General features: G+C 43.1%; 1 protein-coding gene across 4 annotated transcripts in view; it reads left to right on the top strand.

The window, feature by feature from the left end:
* The first annotated feature begins 8,720 nt into the window (after nucleotides 1-8,720).
* Nucleotides 8,721-24,616, top strand: part of LOC144829437 (uridylate-specific endoribonuclease-like) — a 270,796-nt gene continuing 254,900 nt past the window's right edge. For all 4 annotated transcript variants that reach the window (XM_078688592.1, XM_078688602.1, XM_078688610.1 and 1 more), the window contains exon 1: nucleotides 8,721-8,872. In XM_078688592.1, coding sequence (XP_078544718.1) covers nucleotides 8,791-8,872 — 82 coding nt within the window. In that variant the 5' untranslated portion in view covers nucleotides 8,721-8,790. The remainder of the gene's footprint in view (nucleotides 8,873-24,616) is intronic.

The following is a 24,616-nucleotide window of genomic DNA, read 5'->3' as shown; positions in this document are numbered from 1 at the left end:
CTAAATGCATAAGCAGCTGGGGGTCTGACATGAACAACAGAGAGACATCAGCTGTGGCTCACAATACTCCTGATTGGTGTGGTGACTGGTGACTCTAACACAAGCTGTCGACACCTCACTCAACTGGAGGTCAGTGAAATTATCAAACTTCGAGGGCCAGCAAATTTTTTAATTGAGAAAAAAATGTTCAGACAGTGGAGTAGCTAGGCCTTGTGTCACCTTTGGCGGCCCCTACTTTTGCCGCCTGCGGCAACAGAATGTAAGGTTGGGGGAGTCTGGAGTTTCCTGCATTTGCCGCCCGACAGCGGCAGGTAAGAGCCTTGGAGGCCACCACCCCCAAAACTCGTGCCGACCGGGTCCCCCCACCACCACTTGCTACGCTACTGTGTTCAGAACTTTAGCAAAGTTACACACGATTAACACCTCAACTTTAAGGGGAACGCTTCGCGCAAAAAGTAAAAACGGTGGTCTATGTTTCAACAATATAGAAGCTTCCTGGAGAAAGTCAGGAGTTTTCCTTCACCACTGAATCAGATTGAGGTTTTAGCAAAATTTTAAATCACAATTCCAATTTTAAACCTCAAATAACGTTAATTCTACTTAAACAAATGATTCCAAATGTTTAATCACTCAAATGTTTTATCAGGCCAGTGTGAAACTTTGGAACTTTCTTTTGAGAACTTATAGAAATTACAATAATATTACATGAATGGTGGGTGCACCTCACCTTCAAAGGTTGCACTGTATACTGGCAACGGGACTACTTTAAGTAGAAAATGTCTCACAAAACATTCTTTGCTCTAATTAGTCTCCATTGAAATATGTCCTGCTCACACTAGTGTCTCTCAAGACATTACTGTCATCAACCTGCCCCATGCTGAAGCAATTGAGTGAGATTTCGGATTTAAGGGATTCAGTGTAAGGCAAAGTTTGCAAATTAGCCAATTTGCGAAGGCATTCTTACAGTTTTTCATGATGTGAACCTTATGCTTGAAAGAGGAGGGAACAGAGTGTCTGACAAGTATTTTGCAATTCCATTTTTCGAAAGAAGTATACTGCACCTCTGGGGGAGGTGGAGGTGGTGGATGTTGCTACCCACCTGGAAATCATGCTGTGTGATCCCTTATATGTTGATTCAAGGGGTGGGGCATAAAGAGGAGTGCAGTCACGAGGTGTGGAGTCATGTGAAGTTAAGTCTGACAGTCAATTTAAACATTTTTTAGACCTCTGCCATAAAGAAATAAGTAACAAGGACAAATGTGTAAGTACATCATACTGGCTGTTGGCAAATAGCCCTTCTCTGAAGGGTCACCCAAAACGTTTTGCCTTCCTCCTCTTTTTGCTGAAATCTTTTTGTTGGCCTTAGGACTTTGAGCACTTTACCACTTCTGACCAGTGCAAAAGTGCATGTGTTCCCTCCTCTAAACATGGTATAATTGGTTTACTTTGGTTAGGCGTATTTATTTTACTTTTAAGTCCCTTGTAAAGTGGTATACCATATACACAGGGTCTGTTAGTCAAATGCTACTGGTGGACTTGCAGCACTGATTGTGCCACCCACAGAAGTAGCCTTTCAAACCTGTCTCAGGTCTGCCGTTGCAGTGCCTGTGTGCACAGTTTACTCCCCGTGCAACTCGCCATTTAAAATGACTTGCCAAACAATAAACTCCCCTTTTTATTACTGTTAAGTCACCCCTAAGGTAGGCCCTAAATGGCCCTGAGGGCATGGTGCCATGTAAGTAAAAGGTAGGACATGTGTGTTTAATCTTTACCTCACCTGGTAGTTTCAACCCCCAAATTATGTTTTCACTACTGTGAGGCCTACGCCTCTCATAGCCTAGTATTGGGAATTCTGTAATACACTTTTAAGCTGTAATTACTGATTCGAGAGAAGCGGGTTTTTCATATGTCATCTCTTTGGAATTGTAATGATAAATCCTCCTTACTGGTGAAGTTGGATTTAACATTACTGTTTTAGAAATGCCACTTTTAAAAAGTTGATGTTTCTCTGCACTTACTTATCCATCTGCTGTACGGGAAGAAGTCCACCCAAATGAATTAAACAATGGCTCAAGAAGAGTCCACTCACTTTAATGTACAACAAGGAGCTCACCAGGGGGTGAAAAAGAGGTCACAGAGTGAAATGAATCACACATATCAATATACAAAAGTCTTTATTTTATTTTTTCCTTATTTAGTTTATATGCTTTTTGTTCAGAACATTAAATAACATTGTACATCAATAAATAGTTACAAGGACATAACATCAATAAATACACATCATATAGTATCCCCACACCAACCTCTCAGATACATACTCTAGTCTTATTCAGTCACACACACACATCCACAGATATACCAAACTTAATACACATTCCTCAACGCAATCCTCAGGGTGACATGAGGAGGGGACCCTGTAGGACCTTTGTGGCACGCAGCCAGGAAGTCCAGATCGATAACACAGGATCCAGAGTTCAATAGACGCCAACGCGCGTTTCGGTGCAACGCCCAGATCTACGGGCACACCTTCGTCGGGGCTCTCACGCCGAGGTAGGGGGGAAAACACAACATATAGAAAATATATACCAGTGACCAATCTCAGCCACAGTTTATGGATCCAACAGGTTGCAGCTCAGTTTTTCGCTCGTCCACCCTGACAGGCCGCGATCCACTCGGAATCTGCTAGAAACGTTAGTTCCTCCAGCGATTTAGAATCGATCTCACACGGATGGAACCTTCGGATTTCAGACGGTCTTTAGGGCGTACATCGTGAGATGAACAGCAGAGGGGGTATCATATTTCTTCGCCCACAATCGAGAGGAGAGTATTCTACGGCTTCCGTCCACAGATAAAAAACCTTTTGTATTCTCTGATAAAGCGACGTACGCCTAACATTCCTCTCATCAAATGGTCCCTGCAGGCGGCCAGCGGATACCAGCAGATATCAAACCCTACTTATCCATCTGCCTGACAGTCTGTCTCCAATACACATCTGGGCTTGATGATAGATACCCTTTCTACATTCCCACCAGACATTCACAACACAGGAAGTATAGGTGTGTCTTAAAACCCATTTAGGAAGAGGTGTGGCGTTGCAGCCAGGGTGACTGACGCTGGAATCTGGGGCTCACGGTTTGTTCCCCGGCACCAGTGGCAGGTCAGCCCAGCACCATGTGCCTCTAGGCAATAGCTTGCTTAATCTTGCCGATGGCACCCAGTGCCAGGAAGCCTTCGGGTAGCTGTGCACTTTACAAATACTGGATTTATTTATTTACATACATCTGTATTTTGATGGCCTTGCCTGTGTAGGGTTGAAGTGAGGGGCTAACACTACACTTGACTAGGCAGTGTCCTGTCCCCACAAAAAGGACTTATTACTCCCAATAGATAGCCTGGCAGACATGAATGGGTTGAAAGGGACACTTGTGCACTTCAGAGAGCTGTTTTGAAGTCACCCCCAAATCAAAGGCACTTTGTGGTATAAGTACTGGGTCACTGACCCATCAAGTCAGACACTACTGGACTTATAACTGAAGCTCTGCTAGAAGAACTTCTGTGCTGCTTAAAGGGCTCAAGTGGACTGCTAATCTGGAAGGCCTGCTTATCTGTTTTTTGCCCTTCTCCCTACTGCTCTCTGACTCTGAAGGAGAGTTGGACTCTGCCTTCACTCCAAGTGATCTCTAAAAGCTTGTTGGTTTGCCTCCTATTGATTGACTCGGGATATCAAACTCTCTACCCCTGCTCCTGTGTCTGGCTCACTGTAAGTGACCCAGATACTTGTAACACTGATTTCAATGCATCTCCTGTCTACATGTAGCAGAACCGGCGCATCAACTCGGTTGCAAGAGTAAATTCAGCACAGAGATTGTCACATGAGACAGCGTATTGCCGCTGGTGCAGCATGGTGAGATCAACACATCCCCTTGACTGCATGGCAGAATTCGGCACATTGCTAGGCACCTCTCGACTCCGGCAGCCATCTTCAGAAGAGACCCATCGCCTTCCCTGCGTGAAGATGATCGATAAATCCTGAACCTGCGAGTCTCGACATCCACGCATCTCCCTGTTTTTGCCAGGAAAGGTACTTTTTTCACTGGGTCCTGTGTGGGTCCTGTAGCCAGCTGGTGCACCATCCCGGCTGGTCCGAATTTTGACTTTGCACCAGTCCAGCGTGACCTAAAATAACCTTTTTAGCTCTACTTGCTTCTAAGTGCTTTGCCGCATTTATTTCTTTAAAATTCCATATCTATACTTCTATACATTGGATTATTGTCATTATGGTCTTGTTTTGTTCAGAATATATTAATCTATTTCTCTAAACAGGTGTGGAGTCTTTTTTTGGTATATTCATTGTTCAACTGTGTGTTGCACAAATAACTTTTCCCTTGCCTCTTTCTATGAGCCTGAAAGCACTATGTCGAGCTACCAGAGGGCGAACACAGGTTATCTTTTAGTATGTATTTAGCATACCCTGACTAGAGTGGTGGCTCCTGCCTGGCCTGGGTGCATACCTCAGCAAACCAGGTATCTAATTTCTAGCACTGGCCTACTAAATTGGTCACATGCTGCATTTTTAAATATGTCATGGGTTAAGACACCTACTGCAGAGATATTGTGTACCCGCTAATTTCGGGGGTATTATAATTGTAGGATAATCCTGGTGGTTCATGCCCTTGCTGGAGAAAACTGTGAGGTTTGACTCATCGTAAAATAGCATAGTTGGTTAATGTGCCTGCATGTGCCACAAATTTCCACATTTAAATTGAAAGTTACAGATTTCTATTGTATATAAACATTAGGATTTTTGCTTAACTTTGTGGCTTTCACTGACTCCCATAACGTGGTAGGATGTGTGATGTACAAAATAGATTTTAATTTCTACAACGCACACCCTGAGCGCATGTATTTCAAGGTGTTGTCAAATGTGCTAATGAGGTCATTAAACATGGGATCTCCTTATGATATGTTAGCTCAGGATGTTCACTGTGTGAAATAGATATCCCTTTTTTGTACAGCACACATCAAGACCTCATATTTCTATGCACTCTGATATGTGCTAATGAGATAATTAATACATAAGACAGTGCTTGGTAATACATTAGCTCAAGATATATGCTGTACAAAATGATCCTTTTTTTGTACAGCACACATTCTATGCTCACGTATTTCAAGGCTCTCACAAATATGTGGTAATTAACAAAAAGGAGGCTCATTAAAAAAAAAAAGTATTTGCCTAGGATCACACAATTGGGGCAATCAGGAACCCCATTTTTTTTATTAGTTTCACACTGTGCAATTCAGCGACTGGATGGATAACTCTTTCTGACATAAAAGGTTAATGCTTTGTCCTTAAGTCTTGGAGGATCAGACTAGAGAGTGGGTGACAGGCAGAATGCTGTTGTGATTAAGGGAGGATAAATCATGGCCATTTCCTGCAGATTCCCTTCTTATTAGGGCATAGCTATTAAATGTCACCAAATAAAGGTGCAACAAAATAGCCAGTTTTGTGCAACAAAATTTCCAAATACTTGCTTGGTGGTCTGATTGAAGAGGTGCTTTTTGTATGACTAAGTATATAACTGGGTCTCTAGGTTAAGTAATGTACATGACTGGTATAAGTAAGTGTAACCTGGACCATTCTTGTTTGCAAGCATTAAGATCCATTATTTCAGTGATTGACATTTCCTAGTTTTATCTTGGCCACGGATTATGCTCAGGCTGGTACACTGAGGATAGGCTGGTAGGCAGTGCTTAGTTTGCTAAATAAAGAGCGCCAGTGCCTGCAAATACCTCAGAAGCCCATAGTCAAACTGAGTCAAAAAATAGGCCTAGGTACCAAAATATAGTTGACTCTCAGTAGCGAACGAGGTAGCTAAAAAAAGAGGCCCACATTAGAAAATCAGACCTATTTTGAACTTGGCACACCTTGTACAGGTGTTTTGCAAGGTATGGGAAACATGTGTATTTGCTGCATGCCATAATGTGGTAATTTCGGGAAATCAACAGTAAAAACCTGCCCACTTGGCCATTAAACAGTACCCTAAACTTAAAAAAAAACAGACCCACACACTGACCTATTAGACCAGCCCATAAGCACAGCCAGATTGCCCTACAGGCAAATTCCACCCTGCAGCAGTATACGGCTGATGCAATCAACATAAGCACACCGCTTGCCAAGGCTGGTATCCTTAAATCCACCAATTGCCTCTTTAATCCACTACCAAACATGCCTTGCTAATTTATCTCAGTTTTGCAGTGCCCTTCTTTCTCCCTTTCTGTTCCTCCTCCTTTCCAATTTGTGTGTTTTCCCACTATTGCTCTAGGAAACTATCTGATGCGGAAAAATAGATCCGGTCCCCAAAAATAAATGTTGTGCCACCAACCGGTAATCACCGGCTCAGATTAAGCACTGCTGATAGCTCCCATAGTCTGGAGGTTATTACAGTAAAGCAAGTAGAAATAGGAAAAAGGGAAACCCAAAAACAGTACATATAGTATGTGAGATGGTGTACACCAGGAACAGAGGAAGGCAGTCCTACATCTAAGCAAGCAATACCCCAGACAGCCTAAATGGGATACCCAAAACTGAACAAGAGTGGTGGTGATATACCCAGGCTACCCAGAGGTATGTGTGCATGCCCAAGTTGGCATAGGGGCAACTTAGGGAGAGACCTAGCACTAACAGTAGTAGGTCTGAGAAACATACCCAGAAGCATAGATATACCAATCCAATACGGGGCCTCAACATTACCGTAATCAGACTGAGAGGCCATGCCAGAAAGGGGGGCAGGTCAACTTAAATTTCGACCCAGATGCTACAGTAGTAAGTCTGTGAGTCCTATCCAGAAGCCGAGTAACAGCTACATGCAAAGAGGCAATCATACAACAATACTAGGTGTGAGAGGTGTACCTACAAGCAGAGATAGGGAAACTGGGGAGGGAGCTAAGGTTTACAGTAGTAGGTCTGTGAGGCCTTCTCAGAAGCAGCATTAGGACAATCTGGAGTTTGGTGAGGTGCTGACACTACAGAAGTAGGTTTAACAGGCATAGCAAAAAAGGGAATTAGGGCAACCCAAAAGGCAGCCAAGAAACTACTAGCTCCATGAGGCCTGACCAGGAGCAAAGGGAGGGCAGGCACAAAACGTGCTCTAGCAATACAAACAGAAGTGCGCCAGCAGAACTTGTGAGGTAAATGTACCCAGAGGTACCCATGAAACCTGGGAGATTCAGAAACATTCTTAGTCCTTTCATACCACCAGGAACCAACCAAATCATTATTCGAGAGAGCATCTGCAACATCCCTTCAGTTTCCTGTCACATGGAAACTTGGACTGTAGTTCTCAACCTTAAGCATCTCTCCTTTCTGGTACATGATGAACAAAAGACTTATTTAGACCATTAATCCCCCGATTCACCGCCATGTTCTTCCCTCCAGGACTCACTATAAGCAGTTTAAAACAAAACAACAAGCCTTTCTCTAACTATTGAGAATCATGATAACACACCTGCAAAGAAGGAGAGAATATGCTGGCAAAGAAAAATGCATTTCAATCGAGGCCTGTAGTCAGGCTAAGTTTAGATGAGAATTGAATATGCCCTTTTAATACAGGATTATACATACACATATATAACTTCAAGAATAAATGTAAAACATGTGTAAAGAGTACACATTTAAGTGTTGCAACTGAACATAGTGTATATGTCTGTGCATCTCAAATACCTACAATGGTTTCAGTCCATTCATATGTTTAAATGCTTCAGGTATGTTAATAAAGTTAAGGCACATAGAAAATATGTCAGCAAATAGTATATAATTGCATATCTGTAATGCATAAGGGTGGGGCCTAAATTACGCTGCTCCAAGGTGACATACCTGCTTGACTGGTTTTTTGGGTCTCTGCTAGGCGAACTGGAATGCTGCGAAGCAGAATTTTTGACACTTGGCCCTCTCCAGGCCCCAACAGGCAAGAAGAAGGAAGACACCTTCTTAAAATGTCTTCAGCCTCTTTGCCCTATTTCTGAATGACTGAGCTGGGCTGGGTGCCCAGAGCAAAAGGGCGGACTACTGCAATTTCAAAATGCAACTTGTCATATTGTACTAACCTCCATAGAGCAAGACTTCAAAAGTGAGAAGTTCGAAATCCCTAATCTTGCAAGCCACAAAGGCATTCACCATTCTGGGGGACAAATGGGGATATTCAATGTCCAAACAGACAATTGATAGAAAACATTTACATGTTCAATATTTCTGATTGCAGCTGCTCCCCAACTATGTGGATGCTCCAATTGTGGAATTTATTACGCATACTGCTTTCTTCTCATGAAACAAGTTTTATTAAAGCAGGCAGGTACATATCTTCTTTTAAGTATATGTTGTTTTAAATAGGCCGTGTTTGTCTAGTTTGACTTCTGAATTCTTCCGGAGTCTGTCATGTGCCCAATGTGGTGTGGTCTGTACCTGAGCTGGCCCACTTCCAGCGTCACACAATCAACACCGTGCCAACTCATCCTAGGCAATGCTGCCTGGGTGCCCAATTGCGCCTCAGGCTTGTTGGAAGTCACGTGACAGAAAGTCACCGCACCTCGAGCACCAGCTCACGGATGCTTCGGGCTGTACAGTAAAGAAGCGTCTCTCTGCCCGAAAAGTGGCACAACCTGCTAATGGTGTCTCCTCCCCATCCTACCCTCTGATTGGTTCAGAGCTTTCTGACAGCCATAGGCAGGCTTATCCCCCGAATATACCCATAGAGTAGCTGGAAGTCTCGAGCATCCCTACTTCGAGAGGTAGCCATGAAGACCTGTCTTCTCCTTGCTGTCCTGGTCGGGTGCAGTTGCAGTTGCAGTTGGGCCTTTGACAGCTGTTCAACTGACAGTGAGTATGGAGGCCTTGCATGATCAATGCCAGCCAGGTGGAGCACAATGACAGAGGGATGGCTCAGGGGTCAGGGTGCTAGCGGGTTAGGGAGCATTGCACCGGCCAACCCTCGGAATCGACATTGGCACCCAAGAATGTGGTGTTTTTAGAGCCAGCCCGAGGGGGCCTAATAGCATGCATGCGTCACAGCGCGAATCTCTCTTGCTTCAGGTTGCCTTTGACTTTAACACTAAAACATTGGGCTTCAGACAGGATGTTCCAGAGGCCCAAGGGCAATGACAAGAACAAGTACTGAACCTTTCTTAGCCTCTTTAGTGAGATCGCTGAAATTAACAGCCTTTAACAAATGTACTCGCCAAAAGGGTTTTATTTTGGTAAAAAGCAACATGCATTACCAGAAACGCTAAAATATCTAAATGTTGACATTTATTCGACGATATATATTCCATGCCTACCATAGCTCTTTATGTGTTTTTGTTCCTTAGCATAGAGTGTACTTTTCATTTTTTTGTATGTTGGACCTTTTGTGAGGAAAAAACTAAGCCTTGCAGATCATGTTGTCTATACTTATCCTATAAGAGGGCACGTTTGTTCTTGCTTGAAATGATTTATTAATTTGCGACATTTTGTATGGGGTGTTTTGATTATGATAAATTGAAAAGCAAAACTGAATGCCAATAAATGACATTTCTTAATGGAAATATCCTCAACCCAATATATTATTATAATGCACTGTTTGGGTCCCTATTTTATTTTTTTTTTAAATGCAAAAGTAGTCTGGCCTGAAGAAGTGGGAAGACTACCGCGCTTTAAAGCCTTCTTGGGGCGACTTAAGCTATTTTAGTGAGAGGCTCCCATAGTCCTGATCAGTTATACCAGAACGGCTTGACATATGGCTCTTGCTGTCATTCCCCCTGCCTCACTGTTGGCAGTCTCAGTAGAGAGGCCAAAGACTGAATGATCACAGATTTGGAATTAAGCTTCCACCTGCTTAGTGAGCATATCCATTTTTGCTGACTAGAAGTTTCATGATTTGCGTGCTTCTATAGATAATGAAAGTTTACACTTAGGCTTTCATGTTGCAACGCTAATCTAACCGCTTATCAAAAGCTGCACCGACAATAATGATTTTTTTAAATTTATGTCTGGGAAACTAAGTAAGCCACTTTTTATTCACTTCTAACTTCTGGCGGGATGATGGGGTGGGGACAGGGGATTGTAGGTTTTGAAATGCAGAAATCCTTAGGAGAGACCATTAGAGTGCTTTGAAGTGAGAACCGATGCAAGATATTAGAATTCTACCCATGACCAGGGACACTGGAATTATGCAGCAGGAGTGGGCCAAATTATGTGGCAGGTTTGAGTCAATTATGCAGCAAGAAAATGCAAATTATGCTGCAACCCGTAGCACATTTAGTAATAGTATTAGTTCTTTATTTCATAATTTTTAAACATGGTAACACTGTCTGGGCATTAGCTGCACGTCATTAGTACCACTTTAACACCCAAATAAGCAATAAACAACCGAAACATGACCAATCCAGCTTTGCAAATTGCCTTACATCGCGTGGCAACAAGTGTCGCTGCATTTTTAGTACCTTTTGAACAGTTTGAGCTAGAAAAAAAATGTTTTTTTTGTTCGAATCTGCAAATTATGCAGCAGATGATAGATTATGTGTGCAAATGTGGCAAACTTATAACTATGCTAAAATTGCAGCGGCCACATACTCACATATTTCCAGTGGCTCTGACTAAGAACCAAAAAAGACGTGACTGTCCAGTCTCTGAGGCTGACATTTTTGTAGCTGAATGAGTGTGATCATGAACAGCATTGTTATAAGGGAGGAGGTACCACTGTTGACACATTTTAAAGAATGTGCCATGTGTAATGATTGGTGTGACCTACCCAACCCGACTATGGTGGGAACAATTTCTAATTCAGGTCATTGACGAAGACGACAGGTTCCAGGTATAACATACTTAAATCTATTTTTTAAATTACCTCAGGATAACCCAACAGCTGCTTCTTTCATATCTTTGCTCTGGGGTTGGGTGGTGGACCTGATTGCATCATATTTCCCTTATGACAGTCTGCAATTATTAATTATGAAACAACATCTTGAGATCTGGGTGTGTGCTTTAAGTATAGGTGATCTACGGACTGCCTTTGACCTGGTCCCACGTAGCCAACTTTGGAGTGTGCTTGATGCACTGGGAATTCCCCCATACTTATTAAACATGCTGATAAAGTTACATGCAAATAACTTCGCACAGATCAGGTGGGGTAGCCAGGGACAAAAAACATCATGAATTCCTGTAAATAGAGGTGTCCGCCAGGGATGTGTGCTAGCCCCCACTCTGTTTTCATTGTATGTCAACGGAGTGGTGGAGCACTTGCTACAACATCCTGCAGACGCACCATCCCTGGCTGGCAGGAGAATACCTACTCTCCTATTTGCAGATGATACCCTCCTGATCTCCAAAACCCCAGCGGGCCTGCAGAGTCTTCTAACTAGTTTCAAGACCTTCTGTGACTCAAGGGGACTAGTTATTAACACAGGGAAGACTAAGTTCCTGGTCCTAAACCCCCCGAAGAAGACCGTCAAACCACCTACCCTAGATTCAGTTCCACTCGAGAGGGTCAAGGAGTTCGATTACCTCGGCATTCGTCTCTGCGACTCTATGAGTTGGAACCAAAAGATGCTGCTGACCCACAAGAGGGTGGTGGGGGTCCTCCTTAACGAACAGCGTGCCTCATCCCTCAAACCCATTGCACCGGTACTTGACATCTACAGGGCAAGAGGTGTCAGTGCAGCTCCCTATGGGGCAGAACTCTGGGGTGTACAGAATGTGGACCAGTTGTCTCGCTCCGAAAACAAATTCCATAAGGACTTAATGGGCCTCCCCTACAGTACGCCAACTCTTCCACTTCTCCTAGATATGGGTACTCGGCCCATTAGTGACCAGGTGAGGCTGCGTCCCCTTCTCTTGTGGGCGCGTATTTGGAGAGTCCCAGAAATGTCCAGCTATGCAGAAGGTTTAAAAGAGGTTCTATTAACGCCTGGCTGGTCTAAGGTCCGCTGGTTAAGGGAAGTCAAGCGCCTTCCTATAGACCTGGGCCTTGAAGACGCTTGGAATACTAGAACTGCCCCACCCAAGTCAGTCCTGAAGAAGTTATACTGGAGTTGCGTGATTGATGGCAGAAACAGTAATGCTAATTTGTGTAAGACCACTGTGGAATTCCTTTTGGTTAAGGGGGTGCACTTCTGCGAGCCGTATCTGGATATTATTTTAAAACCCTGGGACAGGGCTCTATATTTCAAATTTAGGGTAGGCTTACTTCCAGTTGGGAATCTGACTTCCAGGTGGAAGGTCCCGGCACAGACAATTCCCTTCTGCCCCTTCTGTGTGAACAGGATAGAGTCAGTTACCCACCTGTTGTTTGAATGCCCGGCCTATGTAGTTCCTCGCCGCAGATGGTTGAAACCACTCTGTAGAGAGCTTGGGACTAGATCCCATAAGGAGGCCTTACGAATTTTGAATACGGACCCGCGGCCCCTGTTCCCATGTGGATTGGCGAAATTTTTAGGTTGGGCATGGCGCATTAGATCTACTAGGCTTTTGTATCTTGTTTAATATGTATTTTAGACTGTTTTTATGTAAATTATTCGTGCCACTTTTAATATGAATTGTACGTTTATTATCTATGCATTGGCTTTTATTGTTTTTATGTATATGTACTGCATTTTAAGATATGCACCATATCGAAATAAAGCCTAACTAACATAACACACAACGTATAGGTGAGTCCATTATTATTCATTACAACTTATTTTGCATATATATATATATATATATATATATATATATATATATATATAAGTGTGAGTCTTTTTTTGCTTATTATTTGTTGCGATCAACAAAACAATTAAAACATCTTCAAAGAGCTTTATAAACTGAGTTATTCACCTAGTGAACTGTTTTGAAAGTGATGTGTAATTTGACTCAAATCCTGATTAGGACTGGCATGACAGCACAGTCTCATAGACCTCACTATATCAACAGAAAAAGAGCTTAAAGAAGCATTACTGATAAAAGAGTTTTTCTCTTTCCACAGTGGTGGCTCCTCTGCTAAGGTGGAGGAGCGTCACAGTGTAAAAGGAAAAATGATAACAACAGAAGTTATTAAAATTTTATTTTTAGTCTCTTGCAGCCAGGTTAGGGTGGGATTGGGCAGGGTTTGGCTCCCCTAAGCCAATCATGAAGCTGCAGTCAACATGACAGGAACTGACAGCCTGTACATGTTCTCCACCCAGGCTTTGCATTACAGTCCGGGGAGTACATGTAAAGTGTGCTTGACTGTTTGGCCGGCCCAAGATGGTAGGCCAACCCGTCATGCACACTTAAGGTGCAGCAACCACTTCTCTTCCCTCGACTTCACAGGAGCCCATCCCAGCTGGATGCTTGCTGTGTCCCATAGCCCTAATAGGAGGTCAGCTACCTGACCCTTGGAGTCACGTTTGGGTTCCTGGGTTCAAGGCAAGCAGATCCAATCTTCCTTCAGGTTTTTCAGACAGCAGGGCAGTCCTTATGACTCACACAGGTCAAGGAGCATTCTGAGAGGTCTGTGGGGTCCATTTTTATGCCAAGTGACAGCCTGTGAGTGGAGGGCAAGCCTTTGTCAAACCCCTTAACCAGTTCTGGCCAGTTCCTCCACCCTCATAGGGTTAGGTGAGACAAAGGACAGGCAGGTCCAGGTCTAAGCTGCATCAGCCTGTGACAGAGTCGGCCTCCTCTGAATCTCAGGTAGGGTCTCGGTGCAGCCACAGGCTTTCTTCCTCAGGAGCGGAACACCTCTTCTCACTCCCAAGGCCCTTTATCCACTGTCTGGGAGTAGTACACAAAACACTCCAGGGGAGACATCACAAGGCAGGCGACACTGGCAGAAAGGAACATTTAGCTTATGCAGGAAAATGACAACTCCCAAAGTCTGTCATTTCCAAAACAGTAATATAAAATCCGACTTTACAATTAAGTTCCATTTTGAATTACTGTTCAAATGAATCCTTCAATCATGTTTCCAGCTGCTTCCAAACTGAAGTTATGCATTATAAAAGATTATAATGTAACCCAGTATTTTGAATGGTAGAGCCAGCCTTGTCATAGTGAAAAACAACTTTGGAGGTTTTTCACTGGCAGGACATGTAAATCTTGAATTTTACGTGACAATCCAGGTCTTTAGCGTCATGCGGAAGTCAAGACTTTATGTGTAGGAAAGGGTGTTTCATGCTTTAGAAGTGATGTAGAAGAAGGATCTACCACACAATGGGGTTTTCCGTATTGGTGAGATGAATGCAAGTTGAAGTCGGGACTAGCAGAGGGGGTATCTGGACAGCTTGTAGTTGCCTGCTGCTGAGAACTTGGTGTGTACAATGGCAATACTTGAAGTGGGCTTTGGGTTGGCCCATCGCGTATCATTGACTGACTTTTTTGTCAATCTCATTTGATTGCTTCTTATTTGATGACTTTCCGTCTTCTCCTTGTGGTAGACACTTCCCTAGAGCATAACTTCTTTACCGCCTTTTTGATTGAATGACTTTTATCTTTCCACAGCTCAGATCATGGAACTAATTTTTTTCTTTGAGCACTCCATGGGAGTGCATATGTTTTTTACCATCGCCTAAATATACTGCTTCTTCCCCTCATATCCCACTCGCTGCGTCCTCAGTGTTGCTCCCCACTCCTCTCAGATTGTCCTTAAAAGCAACACAAATATTTTTGCAGTGGTTTGAATAAAGTGCAGACTATATAGATTGTGTTGTGTATTCCCTGTGTTCTACACGTTGCATAAAAGCCCAGGTCTTGGCAACAAAGGCAGCATTTATGTCGCTGGGAACATGTGGATTGCTGCAAATTCTCTTCCCTGGCTGATGCAGAACATCAAATGGCAGAGCGTTTGTTTTAGTTGCAAGTCTGTGTGAAGTAAGTTAGGGCCTGGCAAGCAGTTACCTTTGAATTCTAACACTTTCTTCTTTATAAATTATGTTCACTTTTTCCTGCGTAAAGAATAGTTGAAAAATAAACAAAGCTGCTTATCAAGTTTGAAAATGTTGAATTTAAGGTATGGTTTTGAGACACTTTACGAAATTCTCTTTCTCGCCTAACATTGTGATTTTTTTTTTTAAATCAATGGGTTACAAACAAGCATTGGTAAAGCCAATAGCATGGTACTCACATTTTAAAGGCAAGACCTAATGGCTTTGCCAATGAATGTTTAGTTTTGCTATAGTGCTGCTGAGTTGGCGATGATGACAAGCCAGTGATAAAGGTCAGAGGCCACACTGGTTCATTTTGGAAAATGTGAGATGCCATGACTGATCTTTTATTACAGAGATAGTAGACATGCCATATTTATTATGAACAGCATGTGTTAAAACCAATAGGCATTTAAGGGTGGGTTGTCACTGCATGAGTTAAAGACTGCCTATATATTTCTTGTTAGATGAAATCTCAGTATCTATAGTAGGCCAGGCCTTTACGGTTGTTACCCCCCCCCCCCACCACCCGGCAAATCTTTGCAGTAGATTTGTGCTTACAGAATCCTTGTATGCCATTGTAAGAGGGTTTGTATATCCCCTTGCCTGCTGAAATTTCACGTCTATTTGTAATTTTATGTCTTTGTAGCTTTGTGGTAAAGCGTGTTCTTAATACAGTAGGCCTAACTTTTTATTGGTGACAAGCCAAAGGTAAAGGCTATAGGTCTGACTGGTTCATTGGAAAGAAGCTCTGACGGGTGCCATAGTTCTGACAAAATGTAACAAAGCGGTAGGTGTGACTTATTTACTATGAAGAAGGTCTTTTTAACCCTATTAGAGTGCATTGTTATTACACTGTGCCGACAAGTACTGCACTACATGGATTCCCATAAATTGCTGTCATAGGCAAGGTGTGAGAATCCCTTTTAAGCTTTCTAAGGAAGAGTTGGGTTTCCAACTCTAACGTTGTATATTTTTTTAATGTCTGTATGTTGATAGTTAGTTAGTAGGAAATCTTATGCTCAATATAATAGGCCGGAGGTGGTTCTGGTCAAATAAAAAGATAAAGGGTATAGACTTGATTGGTTAATTAGTGAAAGTTATGCCAGATACCCTAGGTCCAATCGGTTTATTAGGAAAAATAACAACAAGGACAATAGGCCTGACTTATTTATTTTGGAAGGCATGTGTTAAAGCCAATAAGCCTTTAAGGGAGGATTGATACCTGGGGGTTTAGGATTTTCACTGTGATAAACCTTGCTAAACCCTCTTAGGAGGGTCTGATAGGTGTGATTGTCTGTCGGTTCTTGTAATATAAAAAACCTAAATACATAAAGAATCTTTCGGACATCTCTCTTCTGTCTGTTCAAATCTCCTCACCGTGACCACATGAAGTAAGGGAATTTGTATAGCCTGTTACTGCCATTAGATCTATTGCTCTGTGAGCCGAGACATTTTTTCACATATGTGCACATCTGCCTGAAAATGAGAGTGCATATATGCGGCCAGTCCTGTGATTTTCCATTACCTCCTTTTATAGGTCCCCTTTCATTTTTATTTTTTTATTTTTAAAGCATAAAGCATCTAACAGATCACCAGATAGTCCTACCAAGGCCGCTCACTTACCACTCGTTTCAACAACAGTGCACTGCGTGCAGTGCAGCCATTATTTATGAACTGGCTTGCCATTTAGGAATGGTATAGTCAGTGTCAATTGACTGTTTTGAAACATTATATTAATTAATTTGGAATGGCACAACTGTAATAAAAATGTGCACTTTAACATTCTAAGATGGTCACCAAGTGCAATATTTACTGAGCAACCATCTTGGCGTAGTGTTGTGCATAGAGCATCATTGTTTTTACTGCTCCAAGTTAGCCAATTCATTGCTTCAAAACATGCCAGCTATGCTTGTACTTTAAAAAAAATGATACACATCCCTATGTGTAATTCCTTCCACCTAGGCCACCAGCTGATACGTTTAATATTATTTTCTCATTCCAAGCATAGTCTACCGAGTTCTGATGGTGCAATGTTTTTTTCTACATTTATTTTTTCTAGATGTATTTTCCAAATGTTTGTTGGGTTGGTGTGTTTGTTTTATTGAGCATCGGTAAGTGAGTGAATACAAAACGAGTCAAGGGATGAATGAATGGTTTCTCCGTGCACATATGAGTGGCAGTGTGCATGTAGTATGACTTTTTGAGTGGCTAATTGGTGACTGAAGAGGCATTTTCATTTGTAATCCAGGCCCATTTCCTTTGCCAATGCTTGGTCTATTTTGCGCTATCATTTCATTTCTCAAATGTAGCTACAATCATCTGAATGTGTATTTATTTGTAGCAAGTACTGGGATGTAAAACAGTCTAACTCCTTTTCCGGTACCACTCAGATCATTATATTGCATGATTCTTGAAATTGCATTTTGTAATGTATTGCTTTTAAGATATTTACGTATCGAAATAAAGCCTTTTTTCCTTCCTTCCTATATTGCATGACCTTCGTGGTTTAGCTGATATAAGATTCATGAGTATATGTGGCCAATTGTAGTACATATTGATATCTTAAAGAATATTGCAGTAATTGCCGATGCACTCTCAGGAACATGTGGCTCATTGGTGATATTGATAATGAAAGTACAACACCTACCGGAAGAGCAGAACTTTACTAGACACACATATATTACCAAATTCTTTCACTTCTCTGCCATGTGCACTTACTTTGAAAATACCAGTCAAGATGCTAAGGAATAGTAGATTTACTATTTCCACACCTTCCCTACTGTTGCGTAGGCTGGGGTTGGAATGGTAAATCATACTATTCCAAAATCCAGCGCCTACAGCGCAAGTCGTTGTAATGGCAGCGTCGTAATGGCAGCACGGTGTAAAGCCAGCGTTGTCATGGCTGTCTCCCTCCCCTGAGCACTCTCGATTGAGGAAATCATAGAGGTGACCATGCTGAGCACAAGTCTAATCAAGGCCAAGGAAGCTCTCTCCTGGAAACAGTGGATGAACTTTCTAGAGGGAGCAGAATCATTAGTTCCAGTTGAACAGATGACGATGGCTCAGAGTCAGAGATGAACTGAGCACCAAAAGTGAAGGGCTGCTACTGAGATGGAGGTGCATTGTGATGCCCTGCTGCCTGTGGGTGAGTGTGCTCTGCTTAGCACACAAAGGGCACCAAGGGGTGGTGCAGATAAAGGCACAACTGTGCAACAAAGTTTGGTTTACCAGATTGGACCTATTGTTGTCACTCCAACACGATCACAAGTAGGGAACCACAACCTCCCCATACTAACTGAAAAGCCTGGACAGAGACCCTGGTCCTGATCAGAATGAACTTTGGGAGTTTCCCTGATGGGCAGTTCACACCAGTGCTAGTGCACTGTCACACGAAGTATCCACCGGTGGAGCTGGTAAAGTCCAGAGCATTTTCTAAGGTACAGCCAATCCTTGAGAAAGCCTTTGCCACATTTGAACTGCCTGACAAAATCAAGACGGGAAATGGGCCTCCATTCCAAGGGCAAGACTTCAAGCAGTATTTGAGTTTACTTAACATCAAACATTGTAAAGTGATCCCGCAGTGGCCCAAGGTGAATGGGGAGGTGAAACGCTTTATGTGTGCATTGAATAGAGCACTCTGCAATGGAGTGGAGCAGGGTGAAGAGGGAGAGTGCTGCCTCCATTGATTCCTGTGGGCACATCGGCCGCCTCAGTATAGCACCACAAATTGTCCACCAATGAGCCTGCTGATCCAGCAGTCTACCAAGGACAGTGTCCCCACTGGACCCAGCTGGCAACCAGTGGTCCTGAATGTGAAAGCGATGTGAGAGAAAAGAAGGAAAACCAACAGTCAAGCTAGTCGAGCCGGCAGGCCATTGGCCCGGAACTATCAGTGTGCGACCGAGTGGTTGTGAGGGATTCCCACCCAGGGTGAAAGTTCTGCACAGCATTCAAGAGGGAGGTGTGGATAGTTATAGAGATCCAGGGGACTATGGCCAGCGTGCAGCAGGAGCAATCCACTGTGATCAGGAAAGTGTTCTGGTTCAAGCAAATGTCACCTTCACTCAAGAGACAGAGTGTTGCTCAAGCGGGCTGGGAAGCAGAGCTGGCTGAAGAAGAGGTGCCAACTGACCCCTGCGATGGCTGTTACCTTGATGTAGTCCCTTAACCAGCTGGGTAAAACAGAGGATGGCCAACCTGGCCCTACTAGCAATCATCAGCATCCGGGGCCACAGTTGCACCCTTTGGTCAACAAAAGATTGTCAAGAAATGGGCAGGGGCCAGATCCAGAAGTATGATTTTTGTCTCCAGCCCACAACCAAGCCAGTTGCTCAGATAGTTTGATTTTGTTTCAAAATAATGGTTGAATGGTATGTAGAGTGCTGTCTGGCTTCCACCATACATTGTAGCACTGTTACAGCCTAAGGGCCAGATGCAGCCCGAAGGTATAAATAAAGGCTGGGGTGACTGGTTGGGGCACTTCCGAGGGAGCCAAGTATCCAGTGACTGTACGTTTCCTTTAGCTGACATACTGTACAGTCATATTCTGGCCTAAAAGACCATAGGAGCCACAAGGGCTCTACACCCCCCATTCCTGCAATGAAGACAATGATATGAGTGTGCGAAGAGACAAGTCAGCTGTCAGGTACCATTTAAATATGGCCAATATCGTTGATTCCAATGGGGCAAAATGATACATATTAGAACCTAAAGAAAAGCAATTTTTGTGAATGGCACACGCTGAACTGAATTACTTCAAGATGAATTCAAAGGTGACGATAAAGGGCAATGATACACCGTGAATTAAAGGGATTTACATGAGGTCTCAAAATTCAAAGACGAAAACAGGCACAGAGGAGGTCAGGCGCAGTAAAAACAAAGTGATTCTTAAGTTCCTTACTCCCAGGGGAGATGATGCATTGGTTCCTTACTGTCAGGGGAGGTGATGCGTTGATTCCTTACTGGAAGGGGAGGCAATGCCTCGATCTCTAGACAGACAACCTCGGTTCCTTACTGCTGGGCAATGTTGATGAAGAGACAGCGTCGAAGTACGATGCGTCAAAATCCAGATGTGCTGTGTCCTAGCGGCCGCATCGATTCTTCAGCCGCAAAGCAGGGGTTGTGTTGGAGCGGATGCCACGGACATCAGCGAGGCAGTGCAATGAACTCGGGCTCTCATGATTTTGGGGTGTTAGAGGTCCAATACCTATATACCTTTCTACCTTTGAAGTAGACACACTTCAAAGGAAAGTCTTTGTAGTGCACAAGACCCTGCCTTTCCCTGACCTGGCTCCATACACACTACAATGGGGTGGACGCAGCTTTCCATGAGGACAGGCACAGCCCTATTTAGGTGTCAGTGACAACTCCTCCCACCACTCTAGCACAGAAAGACCCATCAACCTGGGGATGGGCCATCATGATATGCAAGGCACACCTCAGCTTCCTCTGTGTGGCAGCCTAGATGGAATGCAATAAGGCCCAACTGTCATCCATTCCTAACCCATACATGGACTCTACAGACAGGTAGAGGCACAGAATAGTTAAGCAAAAAAATTGCCTCTTTCTAAAAGTGGCATTTTCAATCATGCAGTTTTAAAAAACAACTTTACCAAAAGATGTATTATTAAATTGTGAGTTCAGAGACTCCCAAACTCCGAATCTCTATCTGCTCCCAATGGGAAATTAAACTTAAAAGATATTTCAAGTCAATCCCCATATTATCTCATAGGAGAGATAGACTTTGTAATAGTGACAAACAAAATTAGCAGCATTCCACTATTGGGACAGGTAAAACACAACAGTACATGTCCTAATTTCTAAATACACTGCACCCTGCCCATAGGGCTACCTTGGTCCTACCTTATGGTGGACTTATATGTTATAAATGGGAAGGTTTGGGCTTGGCAAGTGGGTGCACTTGCCAGATCGAAACAGCAGTTTAAAATTGCACACACAGACACTGCAGTTGCAGGGCTGAGACATGTTTGCAGGGCTACTCGTGTGGGTGGGACAATCATTGCTGCAGGCCCACTTGTAGCATTTGATTTACAGGAACTGGGCACACCCGGTGCACTTTGCTAGGGACTTACCAGTAAATCAGAAATGGCAATCATGGATAACCCAATACAATTTACACAGGGAGCAATTGCACTTTAGCCCTGGTCAGCAGTGGTAGAGTGTCCAGAGTTCTAAAAACAGCAAAAATGAAATGCAGCACACAGTCGAAAACAGAAAGTTAGAATCAAAAAGACTGGGGAAATAACGCCAAAAGATGCCAGGTCTGACACACATATTAACACAATAAAGAGGTATCAGAGATCCTAGAAGATGGCTCTCGTGTTACTACAAGCTGCAAACAGTTTCACATACATATGTTGCGTATGAACTGCTGAAAACAGTTCAAGCTTATATGCATTTTTTTAATATCTTGAACTCAGGCATATGACCCTACATTAATACCAAATTGTAAACTATAGCTAAAGTGTCATTGCAATACTCTATGCTATAAACTTAAGGTACATGCAGCTATAAAGAGTATGAGAAAAACAATGGATACAGTTCTTCCAATCCAACTGTTTTGAGACACTCAAGAGGATATAAAACATGTAACAAACTGTTTAGGTAAACATGTGGTTGCACCATTCCCCAGGGGATATAGGTGTTCATACATACAACGCTTTATCATGTTACTTAGCGGCTGCAACTACTCTGGCATGATAGTTTAATTGTAAGGTTGTGTAATCAGTAATTTAGCTCTAACATTTAAATAAAATGTATTTAAGAATGTAGCTTGATAATCCCTTTATTGCGAAGGTGCCACTCGCCATGCTAATCAATGGGCTTGGCTCAATCCGAACTACAAAAACGCCTTAATAATGGTCAACGTAATAATTACCAAGAGAAGGTCATGCCAAAATATATCAAACTAGTCTCCTATATTAGGATTTCCACACCTCGGGAACTGAGCAGAATTGGAATCCTTAATTTAATTTAACAGTGCTCGGGTATACTAATATATATCAAGGAAGAATACAATTGTATACATCTCATATTAGTGCCTGTCTCTTTTGGTGCTGCTCTTTAGACATAATTACGCTTTAACATTAGGGAAGTATCCTTACCAGTGTCCTATGCCCTTAAGTTTGGCTTTAGAAGGAAAAGGTTAAATAACTGATTTAGGGCCACTTGGCCAATAATCCTCTGCCAGTCCCTCTTCATTAATGACTTTGTCAGTCTGTTGTTGTTGAAATCCCCACAAATCAGCACCAAATGTGTATCCGCCTTAGCTCTCCCTATCTATCTTATACTTTCAACATAATCAACGCAGTCCCCCATATTGCCTGTACTTCAGGGAATAAAAACATTTAAAATATCCACAGTAGTAACTTCTTTGGTGCCCATTGTGAGCATCACCTGTAATACACGGTCCCTGCTGCCCTCCTGCAGTTTAGTGAGCACGAGGTTAGCAGGGCTATCATGGAGATGAGGAAATGTAAGGCCCCGGGCCCAGATGGTGTCCCTGCAGATCTTTATAGGTCACCCTTGGACATGTGGGCTAGAATACTTACCAACGTCTTTAATTCCTCCAGCACAGCTGGGTTTCCCAAATCATGGTCTTCTTCAACCATCATTCCCATTTACAAGAAAGGTCCCCGAACAGACCCGGCCTGTTACAGGCCGATATCATTGATTGACTCTGCCGTTAAAATTCTAGGCAGAGTCATATTACAGAGATTGGGGGATTTCATAAAGGAGAAGCGGGTCCTTTCAGACCTGCAGTATGGGTTTAGGGCCAGGAGAGGAACCATGGACCAGTGCCTAAGCCTCCTTATGCTGGTCGGCAAATATACTAAGGCCAAGGAGGGTAATCTATACGTGGCCTTCATGGACCTCTCCTCGGCCTTTGACTTGGTCAACCGAACCAAGTTATGGCCCATACTGGCCAGCCTGGGCATTGACCCATCACTGGTCAACTTCCTAGCGTCACTTCATACAGACTTGACAGCCTCTATCAGAACCGATCGGGAGGGCAGCTGTACTCGGCCATTCCGTTCTAAAAGGGGTGTTAGGCAGGGCTGTATTTTGGCCCCTCTTCTATTCACCCTTTATATTAACTCACTGGGCAAAGATCTGGAGGACTCAACACCCGATATTCCACGCGTAGGGGATTCCTTGGTGCCCGTATTACTATACGCGGATGACGCGGTGCTCTTAGCCCGAACAGGGGTAGGGTTGCAGAAACTTCTCGATGCATTTAGAGAGTTCATGACCTCATTTGACCTGGCGATCAACAACAAAAAATCCCATATAATGGTGGCAGGGAAGCGCCCGAAAACTCAAAAGCTGAAGACGTTCACCTGCACTGGTGAGGGGGTGACTAGGGTGCCAGTTTTTACTTATTTGGGTGTTATCTTTGAAGAGGGGGGCTCTTGGACCGCCCAACTTAATACAAAAAGCCTTGCAGTCAAGAGATCAACCTCAGCTCTAATGAGCTTTGCAAAGCGATTGGGCTCTCGTCCAATGGACGCTCTCTTGAAAGTGTATAAGACAAAATGCTTGTCCATAGCCATGTATGGCGCTCCCTTGTGGGGCTTTTCGCCACAAGGTAAAATACAAATTGCGGAAAATACTTTCCTCAGAACATTGCTCGGAGTCCCACAATCAACACCAGTTTTCTCCCTGCATACTGAGCTAGGCATAGGCTATGTAACTGATGAGCTACAATTGGCCCCTCTGGTCTATTGGGCAAAAATCTGGTTAAATAATGATATCCCTTTGAACCACTGCATCCTCAAGGATTGCATGGCGTTAGTTAGACAAGGTGTCTAAAATTCCTTGGCTAGTTTACATCAAGAACACGTTGAATAAATTGGGCAGGCCAGATCTTTACAAATACCCGCCAACATGGTTAAAGGAGACGTAAAATGGATCAAGGAAAACTTCCTGTCTAGGGCGTACCAGGCTAGGGAGGAGGAGGAACTAATTAAGCCAAAAGTTAGAGCAAACTTCTTGCTCTTAACCACTCCCTCTCTAGAACCCTATTTAAAAATTGTTAGTAAACCATTCCATCGCCACCTCCTCATTAGATTAATGTTTAACATTATCCAATACTGCCTGGGTGATTTCCCAGTGTGGGGGGTACCTGACACATTGAGCCCATGTAGCTGTGATAACTTTTCAGAGCAGTCTCCCATGCACTTTGTTATGTTCTGTGATCACTTCAAGGAGGGCAGAAGGCGGTTCTTAACCCCAATTCTAAGAGAAGCGGGTTTTTTACAAGTACGCCCAGCTCTCTTTTACTTACAATTATTAGGAACCACAAAAGTAATTTTCGGGGTTGCTAGCTTTCTGGTAGCTGCCATGCGTATTAAGACCAGGAAGCTATCCCCGAATAACCAGGTGGGATGAATATACTGTGTTCCTTTTTATACTGCTTTTAACTGTTTTTTAGCATGCCCATTTTTAATAATCTTTGTATGTACTCATTATCATTATTAACGTTTAATGTCTTTTAAACTGACGAAATGTGATATTGTTATTTTATTGCCTGACTCTGCTTTTATGATTTTAACAATCAAATAAAGCTTGTTTTTACTTTTGACTTGACATTAGGGTAAGCGCATTCCTACCCAGATGCTCTACCTCACAATTAATCCTACATGATACCTATGCTGAGATTCCCACCCCTTCTCCCCGGTCG

This window comes from Lissotriton helveticus, chromosome 1_1 (genome assembly GCF_964261635.1).
Source record: "Lissotriton helveticus chromosome 1_1, aLisHel1.1, whole genome shotgun sequence".
NCBI classification, from domain to species: domain Eukaryota; kingdom Metazoa; phylum Chordata; class Amphibia; order Caudata; family Salamandridae; genus Lissotriton; species Lissotriton helveticus.
Note: the sequence above shows the minus strand (reverse complement) of the source record. Positions and strands in the feature narration are given on the sequence as shown.